At 41.5% G+C, this 18,158-nt stretch overlaps 1 protein-coding gene and 1 pseudogene across 1 annotated transcript in view; both read right to left on the bottom strand.

Annotated features, from left to right (window-relative positions):
* Positions 1–18,158, bottom strand: part of HECW2 (HECT, C2 and WW domain containing E3 ubiquitin protein ligase 2) — a 253,750-nt gene that overhangs the window by 15,158 nt on the left and 220,434 nt on the right. The window contains 4 exon segments of the mRNA XM_030580447.1: positions 1,872–1,970; positions 4,070–4,222; positions 13,333–13,446; positions 16,397–16,517. Of these exon segments, the coding sequence (XP_030436307.1) occupies positions 1,872–1,970; positions 4,070–4,222; positions 13,333–13,446; positions 16,397–16,517 (487 nt within the window).
* Positions 2,627–2,680, bottom strand: LOC115660088 (annotated as a pseudogene).

The following is an 18,158-nucleotide window of genomic DNA, read 5'->3' as shown; positions in this document are numbered from 1 at the left end:
TCTTTGTTGTTAAACTACAAAACCCTATATTTCCATTTTAAAGACCTTTTGCTTGTAAATTTCACTTTATTTCAAATTCTAGCTACTTGCATCATATTTCAATGACTAATATCATATTTCAATGACTTATTTTGACTATGGATTACAAAAAATGCGATTAATTCTTGTTAAGTGTAAAGATCCATCAATATGGGATAGGTAATTCATCTCATAAAAGAAATAGCACCTTTTTATTAGTACTAAGCGCTGCAATAAGGAGGATAGTCTTAATCTGTCACCTGCTGCTCTCTCCATTTTGCCAGTGGTGCCAGCCTGGGTGATTTTGTCATAAAGCCCTTAAACATAGTACGCCCTTCCAAATTTGTTTTGTGAGCCAACTGCCCTCCTCTCATTCAAACACGTCCTTACCACTTGTGTCTTCCATGATCCCCACAAGAAGTCAGTCAACAATCATAATTATTATTACGGGATCAGATTCTGTCAGCCTTATTTACTTGAAGCAGAATCTTAACCTGTGAACAGCCTTACATTTAGGATCACCTAAAGAATAAGCTGCTACTCCACCAGGAGAATTTATTCTTGCGCCCACTCTAGGGCTGGTGCAGGCACATAGGGAAGATGGCTTGCATCTTCTCTAGCTAGAGGGTACCGGGAGTGGTCTTGGGCTAAGGTTACCTTAACTTGCATCCTGCAGCAATGGCCCTTAGCAGCTGTGCAGAATGGCTGGGACAACATTCCCCTTGCTGAGCCAGGAATGCCCCGTGCAAAAGTGCCTCCTGTGTGCAGAGCTCGTTTAGACCCCTGAACTGTGGAGCTGCAGATCCAGGAGGGAGTGCATGAGCAGAGGTATCCATAAAGCTGCTTTGTAGAGTCTTTCTGCAGGCCAGGCCATAAGAGGATCATGAATCAGGCCCTCTGTTTGTGAAGGTGGCAGAATCTAGCCCACAGATATTTAAAAAACTCCTAGCAAGCCACCATGACCAACAGATAACTAAACTAAGTAACCACATGATATTACTGCTGGAGTCCTTGTCTTTCACCCCCCACCCCCTCCATATAGTTTTATTAGTCTCCCCCTCAGCTCCCCTGTCACATCACCTCTAACTTGGGTCTGTCAGCTCCTTGGGAGTGGGACCAGGCCTTTTTAAAAAATAATTCTGTAAAGCACCTACTACAGTTTTGGTTACTGTAAAAATAAACTTGTATTATTTTCGCAGCACCATAAATGTGAACGGTGCTTTACAGATAAACGTAAATCATCTTCGGAAATTCTCAGATGTGGCTTCTGATTTTGGGCTTCCCTTTTTGGGCCCTAAACTTGAGATACATTAGATCTGATTTTCAGTGGTATTGAGCAACTGCAGATCTTATCGTCTTCTGCTGAGCTGTGGAGATTCAGTACTTCTGAAAATCAGACCCAGCGTATCTCAAGTTAGGTACCCCAAAATGGAGGCAGCCAAAACTCAGAGACTACTTTTGAAAACACTGATCTTAAAGTCTAAATAAGGTTTGAGTCAGATCCTTTCCTATGAGTCATTAAAGACAAATGAACAAGTACTCTATTAATATCTGATGTTTCACTGCAGGATCTGAATAGCATGTTTTTATAGAAGGAACTGGTGATGTAATTGGCCGGCAGGAATCACAAGGTTTTGATACTGATCAGCAACATCTTCAAAGTCATCAAGTAACTGGCTAGTACCAAAAATGGGCCTTGATTTAGGCAACTATATTTTAAAGTAAATCTTTGATTAAAATTAAATGACCAGATTATATTGACCTATCTTCTTGGAGTCAAGAACCTGACATTTATTGCTGGTCAAAAACTGCATTTTCCATGAGAAAAAGAAAATCAAAACATTTCTACTCACATTCGAAGGAGGGCTTTATAAAAGGGCCGTGTAAAGAAGGCATCTAACAAATACTGATGTATCAGAGCAAGACCAAGGATTCGACCACTGAACCTGAACCTGAACAACAAAGGAAATGAGTTATAACCAGTACACTCAGAGTTTGTGGTTTGTGTGCTGCCCTATCATTTATCTGTGTACCAAGTTTAACAGTATATTTAAATCAGATAACTATAACTGTACTGTGGTAGCTTGATTCTTTTTAGTTCTCAGTAGAATGGAGTGAAAAAACAAATCTGCAAGGCATGGAAAGTACCTGGGGTTTCAAAGCTGAAGTTGCCACTTTTCAGCTACTGAAAGCTAAACTGAACTCATTCTAACCCTACCAAACTGGTTCTTTTTTCAGACCCTGGCTTCCAACATGACAGCTGTTTTTCTGCCCCTCCGTCTCCTCAGGCTCCCTTTCTGAGCACTGAGAGATTGATTCTGACAGATGATTCTAGGCATCCTTTTCCAGCTAGTGGGTGGCTCCATGCTCTTTTTCATGACTGGTGGATATTGGGCTCCATGTAACCTTTTTTGAGGGGTGGCTGGGAATTATCACTCTTACCATTCCATTTCCCTCAGAAAGTACCAACATGATTTAAACTCCCTTGTGCACTCACTGCTGCTGGAAGATTAGAAATTAGGAATGTGGCAACTTTGTTTGCAACACTAGGGCCTTCACATAGACTCTTAGACTCTAAGGGCACAATTTTTTATTTTTATTTTTTTACCAGGGGAAAGCGCGAACGCAGTCCCCCACTATCACAAATTATGCAGTTGAGTTTCCTGCAGTCAAAAATAATGGTGCATGTTGCAGAAGATTGTGAAAAAAATCATTAAAGAAACTAGGCATGCCCTCCATGTATCTGAAAACAGATTCAAGCTCTCTCTGAAAGAAGGTCAAGTTTCTAGACTTCCTGGTAAGACATATAACTCAGAACTACTTTACTTGGGAAAAATTAAGGCATCGTTATGCCTGGCCCTATGCAGGGTGTGCAAGATGGGGAAGAGACACACAAAGCTTCCTCCCTCTTGCACAGTTGCATTCCTTGCACTCTCCCTGATGCTGACGCTGGCACTAGTCTCTCCAGAAACAAATGGGTCATGCCCCACTCACTCACTGGCCAGTTCTCTAGGTCCACATAGCTGGGGATGGGGAGAAGAGGGCCATGCACAGCCCTGCAGCTTGTCCTGCCAGACTGTCATGCTTCTTCAGATGGAACATACACAGTTTGTTGTTGCTGAACTTCTGTATCCAATCTTTTATCAGAGTCCAAAAGGTGCATTGCTTCAGTTGATGTGCAGTGCAGCCAGCCAGCACTTAATGGTGTAACTCTCAACTATACTTCATTGCAATGACTCGCCATCATTTGAGACCCTAATTTGCCTCTGTCCTACACAGACTTGCAGCTGCCACCCCATTACTGTAATTTAAATCCAGATTCTCAGCTAGCGTAAGTGACATGATTCCACTGATTTCGCTGGAGATGCACTGATTTATACCATTTTAGAATTTGGCCCTTAATCCTGAAATTGAGCTTATGTATATATATATATATAAAAAGATACATTTTATGGATATATATACACACTGATCATCATTTCAGGTTTTTTCCTCCATTGTTTTTCGGATTCCTCATAGCACATCCTTTTCACAGATTTTAAAGGCTACTATCAGGTATATGGACCTTGATTAAATAGCAAAAAAACAAGAAGAGATATCTCAATAGATTTTCCTCCATCAGATGTGGACTGCCTTACTGGGAACAATCTATATTCATGGGGAAATCCCAAACAAACAACATGCAATAAAAGCTGATTGAAATCTCTCACACATTGAGTTGATTGCAAGCCAATGTTTAATATAATCTGCTTTTCATGCACAAAGGACTGACAGTGCTTTGGTGAAGCAAATGTTTGCTCTTGTACAAGAAGTGTGGAGTTTCATGTAGTGAGCCAAACCCACAATACATATGTTCCAAATCTCATCTTTGCTGACTTTGTGAGAAACAAGAATATCTGCTACAACCAACTAAAACAAAAATGAGGACAGTCTAAAGAAATGCAATTATTTTACTGCTGGTTAAAAAGATCAAACTCTGTGTTTGAACAAATATGATGGTTCTCCACAAGTGGAAACAACAGATAAAAGAAGATTAGAAATTAATTCTTACCACTCATGGTGATTGTCTACAAAAGCAGACATGGGACTTATTTGTACTGTGTAGGTATCATTGGCTGAATATTCAAATAAACCATAATATGGATTGAAGAGCTCTCTGGACACCAGGAAAAAAAACTCTCTTGAAGGTCCACTGTAATCCAACCTTTAAAAAAATTCAAGTTAATTTATTACAGAAGGTATATTTGATACAACAACGCTTGTCATAAGAACATAAGAATGGTCATAGTGGATCAGGTCATCTAGCCCATTATCCTGTCTTCTGACGGTGGCAAATGCCAGATACTTCAGAGGGAATTAACAGAACAGAGGCTCAGAGCATGGAGCTGTATCCCTGACTATCTTGTATAATAACCATTGATGGACTTTGTAGTGGGGCAGTTGCCGCCTCCTGAAAAAAAAGGGTAGGCTGACTGGGGAAGCAGCCACAGCTGGGCATGCCCCAATCAGGCCACAGCTGGCCCTATAAAAGGGCCGTGAGCCAGGAGCTGAGTCAGTCTCTCTCTTGCTCTGCCTGGGAGCTCAGAATATGGAGCAGGGCTGGGGAAAGGCAAGGAGAGCTGGGGACCTCCAGCCTGGTAAATCCCCAGGCTGCCGGCCTTGCTAAAATACCAAAACAGGTACTAGGGTGCCGAGGCTGCAGCCCGGGATTAGGCTGAGATAGCTGGTCCGATCCCACTTGCCAGTGATGAGTGGCCTTTTACAGACTGCAGTTTGCCCCAGTGAGCAGGGGCTAGATGATGACTGGCAGTAGCCACTGAGGCAAGGTGGGGATAGAGGGTTAGGGGTTCCCCTGGGAGGGAAAACCCGGACTGTGGGTTACTCCTGGGGGCAGAACCCAGAGGAAAAGGGGCACTGGGGTCTGGGAAGGACACGGGGGCCCTAAGGCAGGCGAGACACCAGCCTGCAGAGGGTGCTCCAGTCCGGCCAAGAGCTAATTCCCAGGATAACCAGGAGTAGACGCCGCACCAGTGAATCCTGCTTCACTACGGACATTCTCTATAAATCTACGTTCTTTTAATCACTGCATACGGTTTTTCTAAGGCGCCTATCACTGCGGTGTTTAAATCCTCGATCCCGTGAGAAGTGTCATGTAGGTGAACTCCTATGCCCGCATGGAGCCTAACTGAAGTGAAGTAGTTTGCAGGATTGGGGCCTAAGTGACACACAGCCTTCATGGAAGACCCTTGCTAAGTCTATATTGGTCTCTTGAGAATAACTTGATCAATAGTATCAAATCAAGTCATTTTGGAGAAGCTAAAGGGAAAGCAGAAATCCCTTCTTATATACAGCACACAACAAAAGAGCCATCATTAAACCTACACATATATGCATCTGATAAGTCAAGGACAGAAATGAAAACCCAATCACATTATATCCTTGCAGAGGGGAAGCAATTCAAAGTTATATTCTCCTTTAGAAAGAAAATCTCAAATTACTTTAATGCTTCATCTTTCTTAGACTCTCTCTCCCTTTTCAGGACTTTCACCCTATCAAAGTAATTTGTTTTTCATTAAAAAGGCTGGGAGTTATTTAGATTTTTTATTTATTAGAAACTATAATCTTGAATTAGTAGAACCTGAAGGAAATGCATTCTTCAGGTGACATGTAATTGCACTCAGATTGGGAAGACAGAAGCCTCATTGCTGAAATAGTATTGAGACAAATTACTGTCGTGCCACTCCTCCCAGGGTCACGATTGAAGTGAATCAAATGTAAGGGGATGTCTACACTGGAAATGTCGAAGTGCTGCTGCAGGAACACTCCCAGTGCTCCTAGTAATCCACTTCCACGAGGGGATTAGCTCCAAGTGCTGGGAGCCTGTCTACACTAGCGCTTTAAAGTGCTCAGACTTGTTGCGCTCATGGGGGTGATTTTCACATCCTTGAGCCAACAAGTTAGAGCGCTATAACATGTAAGTGTAGACAAGCCCTAAGACTAATACCGCTATAGGAGTGAATGGAAAACTGGGGAGTTTCCCACTGGGAAGAGACATTATTATAGCCCTAAAGGAGAGAAATAAAGCACCTCTATAGCCAAAGGATTTCAGACACTGACCTTCTTTAGTCTTAATGCCAGGATAATGTACACATAGAAAGGCAAGAGACTAAACTTGAAAGGACAATCTGTATGTCTTATGATAATTATCCAATGCACAGTTAATATACAACATCTAACGTATAGAATATACTTCATCTAATCTATAGAATGAGACATGCTTTGCACCGTATATGTGTGTGGGGGTTTCCTCTTATTTTGATTTAATACCTAAAATATAAAAATGTACATATCCTTGCCTCTGGGCATCTATGTCCTTTTTTCAAATATACAATAATAAATTAACATTTAGCAGGATAATGCTACTCAGGCACATAAAAAAATATGGGGATGGTAGTTTAATATAAAAAGAGTTTATATTAAAATATATAATATTCCACCCTTTTCCAAAAATGCTGGCCATTCTATTCCCTTGTGCAAAAGCCTGAGCAAACAGATCCGTTTTTAATGTGCTCAGAAGCTCAAACAATTGGTTATATTTTAGACCAAGGTGTGGCCTGGATTCCAAAGATGAGAGGCCCCTGAGAATGCCCTGCCAGCAACTCCTTCTCATTCAAACTGAAGGAGTGTCACTGCTCACTGTAAATGTATGGCACAAATAGAGAAAAAGTCTCTGAAATGGGCAATTCTCTAGACTGGTCATTCAGGGACTTGTATGTCAAAATTAACATCTTAGTATCTCACCTGGAAAACCAGAGAGGAGCTCACGCAAATCACAGAATCATAGAAGATTATGGTTGGAAGAGACCTCAACAGCTCATCTTGTCCAACCCCCCTGCTCAGAGCAGGACCAACACCAACTAAATCATCCCAACCGGGGCTTTGTCAAGCCAGGCCTTAAAAACCTCTAAGGATGGAGATTCCACCACCTTCCTAGGTAACCTATTCCAGTGCTTCACCACCCTCCTAGTGAAATACTGTTTCTAATATCCAACATAGACCTCCACTGCAACTTGAGACCATTGCTCCTTGTTCTTTCATCTGCCACCACCGAGAACAGCCGAGCTCCATCCTCTTTGAAACTCCCTTTCAGGTAGTTGAAGGCTGCTATCAAATCCCCCCTCACTCTTCTCTTCAGCAGACTAAACAAGCCCAGTTCCCTCAGCCTCTCCTCATAAGTTATGTGCCCCTTCCACCTGATCATTTTCATTGCCCTCTGATGAACTGTCTACAATTTGTCCACATACCTGAGCACTAGTATAATATGTTCACAGTGCAAAACCCTGCTTAGTGAGCAGGCTCCCATGTTCTGCCCTAGCTCAGTTTCTGAATGCTTTTAAGGTGTGAGCCCACTTTGCAGTGTGCACAGTGCACTGCAGTAGTCTAAACTCAAGATGACAAAGGTAAAGATGATGATATTGAGAAGTCCATGTAAGAAAGAAAAGGTCACAACCACCTTGACTGCTGGCTGATACCTGGTGGTTAAACATCAGTTTCACATCCTCCACCATACCAGGTTTGCTTTCTCCCTCCTATTAATATCCTCTCAGTATTTTCTGCATTGAGCTTCAGCCAAGTAGCTCTTATCCATGCCCCAATCTCCACCAGACAAAGGGCAAAACACCCATTCGCTTCAGCTGAGGAAAAAAGATGGCCTTGTACTGACACTTAGGTGATTGAGGTTCAGTTCCTGACTGTGACATAGATTTCTTATGTGACTTGGGCAAGACATTTAGCCCTGGTTCCCCATTTGTAAAATATGGAAACGAATACTTCCCTCACAGAAGGGATTATGAAGATAAATTCGTTGAAGTTTTACTTCACCAAAGATACTTTGATGTTGAGGGCCATGTAAATACCTACAAAGATACAGAGCCGGGTGACATGAGTACACTGAAAACAATGTAACCAAGGTGGTTTTGTTTGTTTTGTTTTTTACTAACCGTCCCAATAGCCTCAGATACTCATTAAATAAGAAGTGTGGCCAGATAGACCCCCCTGTAGTATTCCACAGGAGAGCTCCTTCTCACGTACTAATGGTGCAAAACAACACTTTGGGATTTGACAGAAAGTAATGGACACCTATTCCTTAGAGTCTTTGTTTCTGCTAGGGTTCCATGGATGTCTATACTACTTTACCACCAAGGGTTACCAAAGGCAGCTGACAGACCTAATATAAACCTAGGCACTCAATCCCAGGAGGAGGGATAGCTCATTGGTCTGAGCATTAGCCTGCTAAACCCAGGGTTGTGAGTTCAATCCTTGAGGGGGCCACTTAGGGATGGGGGCAAAAAATTGGTTCTGCTAGTGAAGGCAGGGGACTGGACTTGATGACCTTTCAAGGTCCTTTCAGTTCTAGGAGACTGATATATCTCCTATTATTATTATCCCTCACTAGGAGATTTCATCCATCAAAGCAGTCTCCACGTTATGCCCAAGCCTGCAACCAGATTGTCAACGAAATCTGAGGGATCTAGATACCATGCGAGTTTTCTTGCCATAGCCTTTTCAGTAATCTTATACAGAAATGGAAGATGAGATAAAGAACAATAGTTAGCAATGACGGTTTCTTGAGCAATGGATGTACAAATGCTTTCTTAAGGTAGGCAAGCAACCCATCCTCCCTAATTGAAACTCTCAATCTCCACCAGCAATTGGCCCAGCTCTTCCCCACTGGCCTTCCCCAAACAAGAAGGACAATAAGAGTTGTTTGCAGTGTTATTGTAGCTGTGTGGGTCCCAGGATATTTGTGGCATAAAGTTCCCTCCATTACCTTAATGCGTGACACTAACTGAAACCCAAGCACAGAAGTCCTTAGTCCCCATCAACGTACGACTCCAGCCTCACAGATGCCACCGGTTCAGTATGAACCTGGGCAATTTTGTCCATCAAGTAATGTAATTTTTCCTCACAATGGGAGGAACACAATACAGTTAGCGAGCAACGACAGCTCAGACTATCTGCATCGTTCAGCACCCACAAAAAAACCACTAATGAAGATGATGCTGATGCTATCGTGGCAGAGACTCTCCTTTGCCTCCTACACATCCACGTCACAAGAATGCAAAAAATCTATTGCACAAATCTTCAGTAAAAGACTTCTGCCATTAGCACTCTGCCAGTCATCTCTACAACTTCAGTTGTTGCTTGCCATCTATAAGCCCAGCGTATGACCTGTGGGGATGAAGTTGGGAAGAGAAGGTTTACGGATCACTGTCAAGTTGAGAATGAAGCTATGAATGCTCTTTCTGAAGGAAAAATACTCTCTCTCAGTCATTTGGAAGCATTTAGGTTCCATTAACATCTTAGAGTGGAGTATCAAAGCTGGTTTCTCACATGGATAGGAGAGGTGTGTCCTCCCTCAAATTGTAGAAGGAAAGGATTGTTCCATGCGATGGGCAAATTTCCAATTGCTCGATCTCTAATCCCAGCCCAAACACCCGATCAAGAATATGGTCAGCTATAGGAGTTGGGTCTTCTGAGATAATATCATGGCAGTCATAGTAGCCATGAAATCCCAGGATAAAATATAACTTTTGTGTTTTATCTAATTCTAGCATTTCCATCCAGCTGCTTTCATGTATAAAGTTAATATGACTCATATCAGATAGATCATTCATTACATTCCTGTTCTGTCAGTCAGGGTTGACCCACAACTAAAGACTTGGCACAAGAATGAAAAAAACTCCATACAATAGTCACTCAGCCACACAACAGCTGCAACCAGAGGCATTTGGGTATTCAAATGTAGAAGTACTGTGGTTGGCAGTATGTTTCAGTTCTCTTGAGGAGGAGTGTTAGGCATTTTAAACTACCATCCTCTCATGCAAGGCAGCTGTTTGACATGCAGAACAGACTGTAGCAGCAGGACCTTTTGATATAGTTAGATGCTTGTTATTTTCAAAGTCACCTTCATCAGTGCTAAATAAGCATTGATGGTATAAATGCAAAGAACAGCCACAGAGTAAGAAAACATGACAAATTATTTTACTTTATATGATCTCTTTAGACTAAACAGTTCTTTGAACTTAAATCATGGGTGAGATTCTGTGCAGTGCTTCTAACAAGAGCTGGGAATATTAAGTTAACTTTAAGCCATCTGTGCACCTTCCTAGTCCTGGGCTGTCAGGAGACTAATTTAGACAGTCCAGAGGGCCCTTCTGAATTACGGTAGCCTCCTGGGCCAATCTATGAACCACAGTGCTTCCCAGAGCCTTCACAGTGATGTATGCTGCGGCCTGGCTCGGGCACATCCTCTGCACCAGGACTTGCAAGAGGATCTTGGGAGTCAACCTCCACAGTGTCTGCACCAAGGGAATCCACCCCCCGCTGCCACTGGGGCTTTTATGGCTTGTTTATACCACTCCAGCCATTTTACCTGATTTACAGGGGCTGGAGCAAGGCGTGAAGCTATCACTACAGGATTCAAGGCAGCAAAAACATCAGTACATTAATTCTTTTGTCATCTGAGAAGGCCCAAAACATGGGCTTTCACATACATATAATCAACCATTAAATAAAAATGACAGAGTAATAATCAGTCATATTTAAAGACCTCTAAAGATAGACTGATGATACTGTTGATTTCGCTATTGATAGCAAATCCAGGCTCTAAAACTATTCCGTTTTTAACTATCCCTTTTTTACCGATGCCAAATATTAAAAAAAAGTATCTGGCCCCAAAAGCCAAATGTTTGGCTGGAAAATCATGAAATGTAGAAAAACTAATATATTTGGGGTTTATTTTATTTGCTTTGAGATTTTGATTCTTTCCTGCAACCATGAGGACTAGAACTTACTTTAAAAAAAAAAAGTAAAATGGAGATTCTCATATTATCTCATAATTCCAGGAACTGGGGCTTTATAAGAAAAAACATAAAATATTGTGAGACTCATGATAAAATTGTCTGAATGGCAACAGTGGGGTTTAAATTACCCCAAGTAGAGTTAATCAAAATGTTCTCATATACATTCATTGGGGACTTCATTACCTATTTCTTTATGACTTATATTTACAGCATTACAAATGGATGAGGAACAGAAATATAAAACCAAGTTACTGTCCAATTATCAAACAATAGTTTTGCCTGCATTTAAAAAGAGTGTGTGTGTGGGGGGTAGGGGGTAGAACATGCTTCTTTCAAAATTTCTTCTACTATTTCTTTTCCTTCCCCCACAGATGCATCCTCCTACATCTAACTGAATGAGCCGTTCTGCATGGTTCACATCCTTGCACCTTCTGTGCTGAGAGAGTTGTTTGCATACATCCTCTCACCACTCAAAACTGGATCAAATGATTGTATAAAGCTGAGATTAGTCATTTTGATTTGATGTTACTCATAAAATAACTCATTCTTTTCCTCAAAGAAAGGCATCTTGCACAGAAGTGGCCATCAGGGGAGAAAGGAATGGTGTGTGTAACGTGCTTTCCTCATCCAGGCCACTCTTCATCTTGTCATTTTGCATTTTGAAAAGCAAAAACCTGATATGATCTGATCTGGAAGAAGACAATCTACTGACTTTAGTTTTATTTTCTTATTGTATTTTTTCAGTTCTTCCTCTCCCCTTCTCCCACTCTCTCATGTATGATTTGCAATCATTTTACATATATTTTAAATTTGGGTGAAGTTGCTAGTAGTAAAAACAAAGGCTGATACAAGCTCAATCAAAACACCTTAATCCTGCCATTCCAGTTCTGGGTTTTTCTTGGATCAAGAGTACCTATCAATCTGAATGGTGCCAGGCAGTACGGTGATATTATGTATGTGAACAAGCCCACACTTGCAGCTAGGGTGAGACCCTACCACATTTTACCTGAAAACTTTAACTAGGTCATATTAAAACTTGGCCGTAGAGGATGAACTTTAAACACACTACAGAGTTTAGAGACCTATTTTGCAACAGCTCCCTTAAAGACAGTGCAAAAATCTCTGAAATACAAATGAATGAAATTCAGTGTATGTTTACAGTCATTACAGTTTTAATCATGTTCATAAAAGGTCAGACATGAACAACTAGTCATGTTCAAGCATGTTTCCAATAATTGTGTGTACACAAATCAGGTCTGAAAATTCAAATTAATCTGCATGTTTTGCCATTTGAAAATCAGACCTTTGGTTAAATCGTCATGCCAGCACCTGGCCTAACAACTCGGCAAGGCAGAGGTCAGGTGGTGATGTGACTGTGGAACCTACTTCAGTTTATTGGCTGAAGCAGCCATCTATCCCCCTTACACATCACTACCACAACATGAAGGATAAACAGAGGATCCACAAAGTGGCAAATCCTCTGGATATGCTCTCCCACAATCTATCTCCTGCCACCACCATCTATCTTCTGAGTACTGTCATGCCAGGAGCCACTGCAATGCAGGGCTTGGTGCTGAGCATTAGATATGCATTCCCTTCCACAGTTGAACTGTGTTGGATTACACTGCCAGGAGCCCCTGTGCAGTGGTCAAGATTTGTCTCTTTGTGTCTAATGAAATAACACATTATAAAAGGCTTTAAGAACTGATGGGGGGAAGGGGAAAGAAAAAAGCAATACATTGTTCAAAGTTTCATTTGGATAAAGGAGCTCTGACCAAATTCCTAACCTGGCCTCATAATGCAAACCACGTAAATGTTACAACATATCAGCATTCAGTCAGCTGCAGGCTAACCATTTGCTGCATGGCTGTGGAATATTAGAAACACTTGTTTATTTAACAAATAGCAACAGACTAGTTGTGTCTGAAAGTTTTATTTGTGACAAAGGACCTGACTCTGAAAGGTGGCTATGGCTCTTAATTCCCATTGATTTCAATGGGAGTTGAGGGTGCAGAGCAATTGGAAGGACTGGCCCTTTAGTCCATCCTGTATTTAACTCTCACCAATCAAACAAACCTCTTATCTTGCGGCATGCATAGGAAAACACTGGTAGAGATGAAAGAAATAGAAACTAAATGACAACTAAGTTTGGGTCTGTTTGTTTCCTTAGTGACACATTGAAGTATATACTGGTTACAGCAGAAATGCCACATACACAGAGATACATGCTAAAAAAAAAAAAAAAGCTGCATGACCAAGAGCATCACAATGAATGATTTGGCTTTGTGAATTATGAACAGCTGCAGGTTCTAGGCTTATGTATGTGGCATTTCCTGACGACAATCCTTCCTCTTTCCACTCTAGACCGCAGCAGTATGGTAAAATAGCCAAGCACAGCTGCAAACATAGTTGATGAATGTGTTCATGCCCACTTCCCTGTTCTACTCACCCCTCTTCTCCAACAAATGTGACATAGAGTTTATTTCTCTGCAGGTCTTTTCTTGAGTAACCCATAATCTGATTGAAGGCATCTTCCAGCAAGTGGTCTCTCCTGATGATTAATCTGCACAGCGAGATAAAGTTTAAACACAGTAATTCACAAAGGTGAACTGCAGATGAAAACACATAGTTACACTGGATGGTAACTGTGCAGGATAATGGATACGAACAATATTTAATCTCCTCTTTATACAACCATTTGATCCAGATTTAGCAGCTAATATCTGTTAGCTTATGTAATTCTTGGATATACTTTAGAATTCAATACAATGTCTCCCACATAAAGAAACAGTATTTTACATTTTTCAAGTCCAGTTCTCATTTACAAAAGTCTGCTTTGCACCATTCTGGCTACATGAAGGGGTTTTGAAGTGGGCATTTAAATCCACTCTAAAAGCTGTTTACAATGCCAGGGCTGTGTAAAGTGGCCTTAAGGAAAATGAGAATCTGGCTCTTCAACTAAAGCAATATAGTGCAAGGCAAAAGGAAAAATTTGATGGAAGGGGCTGGATTGACAGCCCCGGAGTTTAATATCCTGTATTTATGCACAGAAGAGGTACAGCTGGACAGCAAGCAATGCCAATTGGAGTGGCAAATGGTCTTCAGAGCAGAATTTGGTACTAAATGAAAAAAATGTAATGCCTTAGTTACTGGAAAATTTGTAGAAGAAAAACTCAAGGGTCTGGAATAATGGCCAAAGTCGTACACAGAACGGAACATTTATGTCCATGGCCAAAATATGTTCATGAAGCATTGGATTTCCCTAGGGAGAAGAGGGGGAAGAATAGGAGGAAATATAACCACCTTAAATTGTGTTACTAATTATTCCTACCTGTCATATCAAAGTGGCTATAGTAGTATATTATTTGCAAAAGTTCAAACACCATAGAAACAACATTTAATTATAAAGTGGCCTATTTGTATAAAAATAAACTATTGTTTGGTTTCTCTTGCTTAAAACCTCATGGTATGATGGTAAATACTATCAGAAATACACCTGTAGTTCACAAACCCAGAAAACCAAGGTAACAGGAGCATGTATATATCATAGACCTTAGAGCTAGCAATGGCTACCCTCTTGCACAAGCTATTTGCCAAATTGCTCAGTGCAGCACTTCTTTACAGCTTATTTTTTAGGGTTTAATCCATTACATTGTAGGTGAGCACTTCCATTTAAATCCTTTTCCAGCTGTTGATAATTTTAAGAAATGTTCACCAGAAATGATCAGGGGCTGGACTCTGCCCAAAGGTGAAAATTTTTGGAAAATTGACATAAGAACATAAGAATGGCCATACTGAGTCAGACCAAAGGTCCATCTAGCCCAGTATCCAGTCTTCCAACAGTGGCCAATGCCAGGTGCTCCAGAGGGAATGAACAGACCAGATAATCATTAAGTGAACCATTCCCTGTAGCTCATTCCCAGCTTCTGGCAAACAGTCTAGGGATGCTATCCCTGCCCATCCTGCCTAATAGCCATTGATGGCCTATCCTCCATGAATTTATCTAGTTCTTTTTTTTGAGCAAAAATGGTTAAGTGGCAAAGAAAAATACCCCTTGCCCTTTCTAAATGCAGTGATTTTTAAAAAAAAATAGCTCCAGTGCCACAGTGATTGGAGCTAGAAAACTAGAATCAGGCAGGAAGATGGTTCTTTGGGAGAAAGTTATCTTTTCCACTAAAAGTAGGTTTTTAGTTGGCTAACTTACAGGAGTTTTAGGATCACAGTTGGTGCATGGCACAGAATTTATTTTTAAATCAGACAAATATCATGTGATGATTATCTCTTAACATAATACTTCTATCACACGGTGGCTGGACTCAGTACATGATGTAGGTCCAATCTCATGTATGCCAAAGCAGGTGCCCAATTAAGAGGGCAGCAGCTGGGGGCTATAAAGGATTAGGGAAAGACCCAGTGAGGGAAAATCCCAGTAAATTAGAGTAAACTGGTTCAGTCAGGACAGGAAGATGAGAGCTACCAGAGACCCAGAAACTAGAGGAGTCCCAGAAGGAAGCAGAGGGTGGTTCCCAGGAGAAAGTTCCTGAGCCAGGGTTGGAGATGGTTGAAGGCAGGAGGAGCAGGAGCAGCAGCAGGAATTGCCTGCTGTCTCTCAGTCGGACAGCCAGAACCAATGGTCGGAGAGGACTGAAGGCAGGGGAGCTGTGGAGGAGCTTACCCACTGACATTTCCAGGGCTGGAGAGCTGAACCCATTTCCAGGAGCTGTGAGAGGGGCAGTGGGAGTGAAGGAAGCTCCCCTGGCAAGGATGTTCACAGGAGAGAGGCTGTGGGAGTTCCCGCTGGGAAGAGCAGGGTTGCACTTGGGTTGGAAGGGCAGGGGTGGCTGTCCTGGTACAAGGACAGGAGAGGACTGAGAGCCCTGACACCATCAAAGGTGCCAGAGTGTGGTATGGGGGAAATTGAGGGATGAAATGTCTTGTATTTTAATAACTACTTGGACTGGGGACTTCATGTCTGGAACTTCTGTTATGGATTATTTGGTTTTACATTGTTGTAATAAACCAGCCCCAAGAAGTTTCAAATTCTTTGGAATGCAATAATATTTAATTATGCAAATTCTGCCCAGTAAAGATTCTGTATCTACACAAAGATGAATCATATGAACCTACATTTATTTTTGTGGCTGGGCAAGATAAAAGAATATAGAGTTATTTCAACTTGCCCCACAGTGACTGATATAATGGAAGTGGCCCAACTGTTCCCTGTTTCTTTGAGTGCTGCTCTTCAAAGGACTTTCTGCCACTGCAGTAGCATTAATGTGCATATGAAGATACTACAGTAGGAGGTAACATGGGGAAGAGATGCTTTAAATGTGCTCTCTGCTGTGAGTGAGATGGCTTGGACTGCCTTATAACACATTTCAAATTTAATTCAACAAGTGCAAGAATCCATCATGTTACCAATGGGATTCCCAGAGGAAAGAGGTTCTTACACCGGCAAGGAAAGAAGTTCTGCCTGTGAGATAAACCCTATCTGATAAGATGCTTCTACATACTTTAATTTCCCTGGCCCTTGTCCATATCCTTTAGTCTCCAGCTTCCTGTAGAAGTTCCTCAGTTTGGCTTCAAAATCTCTTTTATAAGGTGCTGGAGCTCTGGCATTAGCACGCTGAGTACCTGCAGCAAACAACAAGCAGAAAATGAACTGCAGCTATGCAAAGGATCACATTCCAGCTCTGACTGAAAAGAAGGTTATTTGCTGACCGAAAGCATTGACATATTTGGTTTCTTTTAAAATCCTAGTTTATAAGCTGATAAGAGATCCGTGTCTCCATGCCTACTGTAGGGTCAGCTGTTTTTGATTGCTCTTTGTTTGTCCAACGGCTTCACAACTTTAGAATAAGTCCTAAAATGTTGAAGCCATCCAAAGCACCCATCTCCTCACCCCACCCCCACAAAACCAAACAACCCCCACAAAACCAAACAAACTGGAAAAGACCCAACTTTTGTTTAGCATATGTACATTTTATGAATACCGATGTTTGACTACTAAAATGATGCATGTTCTTTCACTGTCAAGAAGAAAAACAGGTTCCAATGAGCTAAATTTGTATGTCCTATACATGTAATACATCTTCTTTCAATGCATGGAGTTTCTCACTTTACTGAGGAGAGGATACTGTGGAAAAGTTTACTCAGAGAAGTACAACAAAGGAGAAAAATATCGGGAGAGAGGAAAGACTGAAGACCTTTCTCTTCATTCAAATATCTGGGTCAAATGAACTGCTCTATTAAGTTTCTTTCAGACATGACTCAAAAAGGTGAATTCATTTTTTGAGATACAAAGTTTAAGGAACGGTTCTTTAAAGAGAGGCAGATATCTGTATGCCAAAAAAAAAAATTGCATATCCAGCTACAGTTGTATGCACAGTTATTGCGAATTGGGTAAATAAATCACCGATACTAATGTGACAGGCGGGGGGGGGGAGAAGGGATTTATCTCACCTCCCTCCTAATTGAGCTGTGTAGCCAGGGGTACTTTCTTGTGTTTAGTCCAGTCTAGTTTTAAACATCTCAGTCAATGAACTTCCTCTACTTCCCTCGAAAGACTATTCCACAGCCCAAAAGTTTTCATTGCAAGAAGGTGCCCTCAGATTCAGCCTACATTTTGCCTTTTTAATTTCATTCAAATATCCCTTCTTACTTAAAACTTTAAATAATTCCTCTCCCTCTTTGGCATCTAGATCATTGAAATATATATTGTTCAAAATATACCTGGAAGGTTGACATTTCCTACACCTAAGAATATGGCTAGGCTCCTAACTACTCATTTGTGAGTAATCTGATGTGTGCATGCAATTGGCTTTAAAGCTATTTATAAGTAAAATATCAGCCAGTTCAGTATATCACTTTTCTTTTCTCTCCCTGTATAAGGCTAACCCAGCAGAGGGGGTTTCATTACTGTGGAGGCAATGTGCCTGGCTTTCAGCAAGGGAAAGGGGGAAGAGGAGGAGCAGGGAGTTTGCTCAGATTCTAAATGGGAGGGGGCTGTGCTTAAAGACTCTGACAAGTAGGCTGGGGTGAGGAAGCAGCTTGCAGGGTGGAGTGGATGAGGTAGCGTCCTCATCCTCTGGGCCGGAACTGCTGGAACAAGCTGTATACTCAGTCTCTGGGCAGCTGTGGGAGAGGTAGAGGAAATTGTTTCTCATATCGGTGAACAACTAATGCCATGCATGGGTCCCTGAAAGAATCCCAAGTGTTTCCCTGTCACCAGAAGGATAGTGGTGGGAGTAGTGCATATGAGAGGAATTCAAGCCC

The sequence above is a fragment of the Gopherus evgoodei genome, chromosome 11 (assembly GCF_007399415.2).
Source record: "Gopherus evgoodei ecotype Sinaloan lineage chromosome 11, rGopEvg1_v1.p, whole genome shotgun sequence".
NCBI lineage: Eukaryota > Metazoa > Chordata > Testudines > Testudinidae > Gopherus > Gopherus evgoodei.
This window is presented reverse-complemented; position numbering and strand designations above follow the sequence as displayed.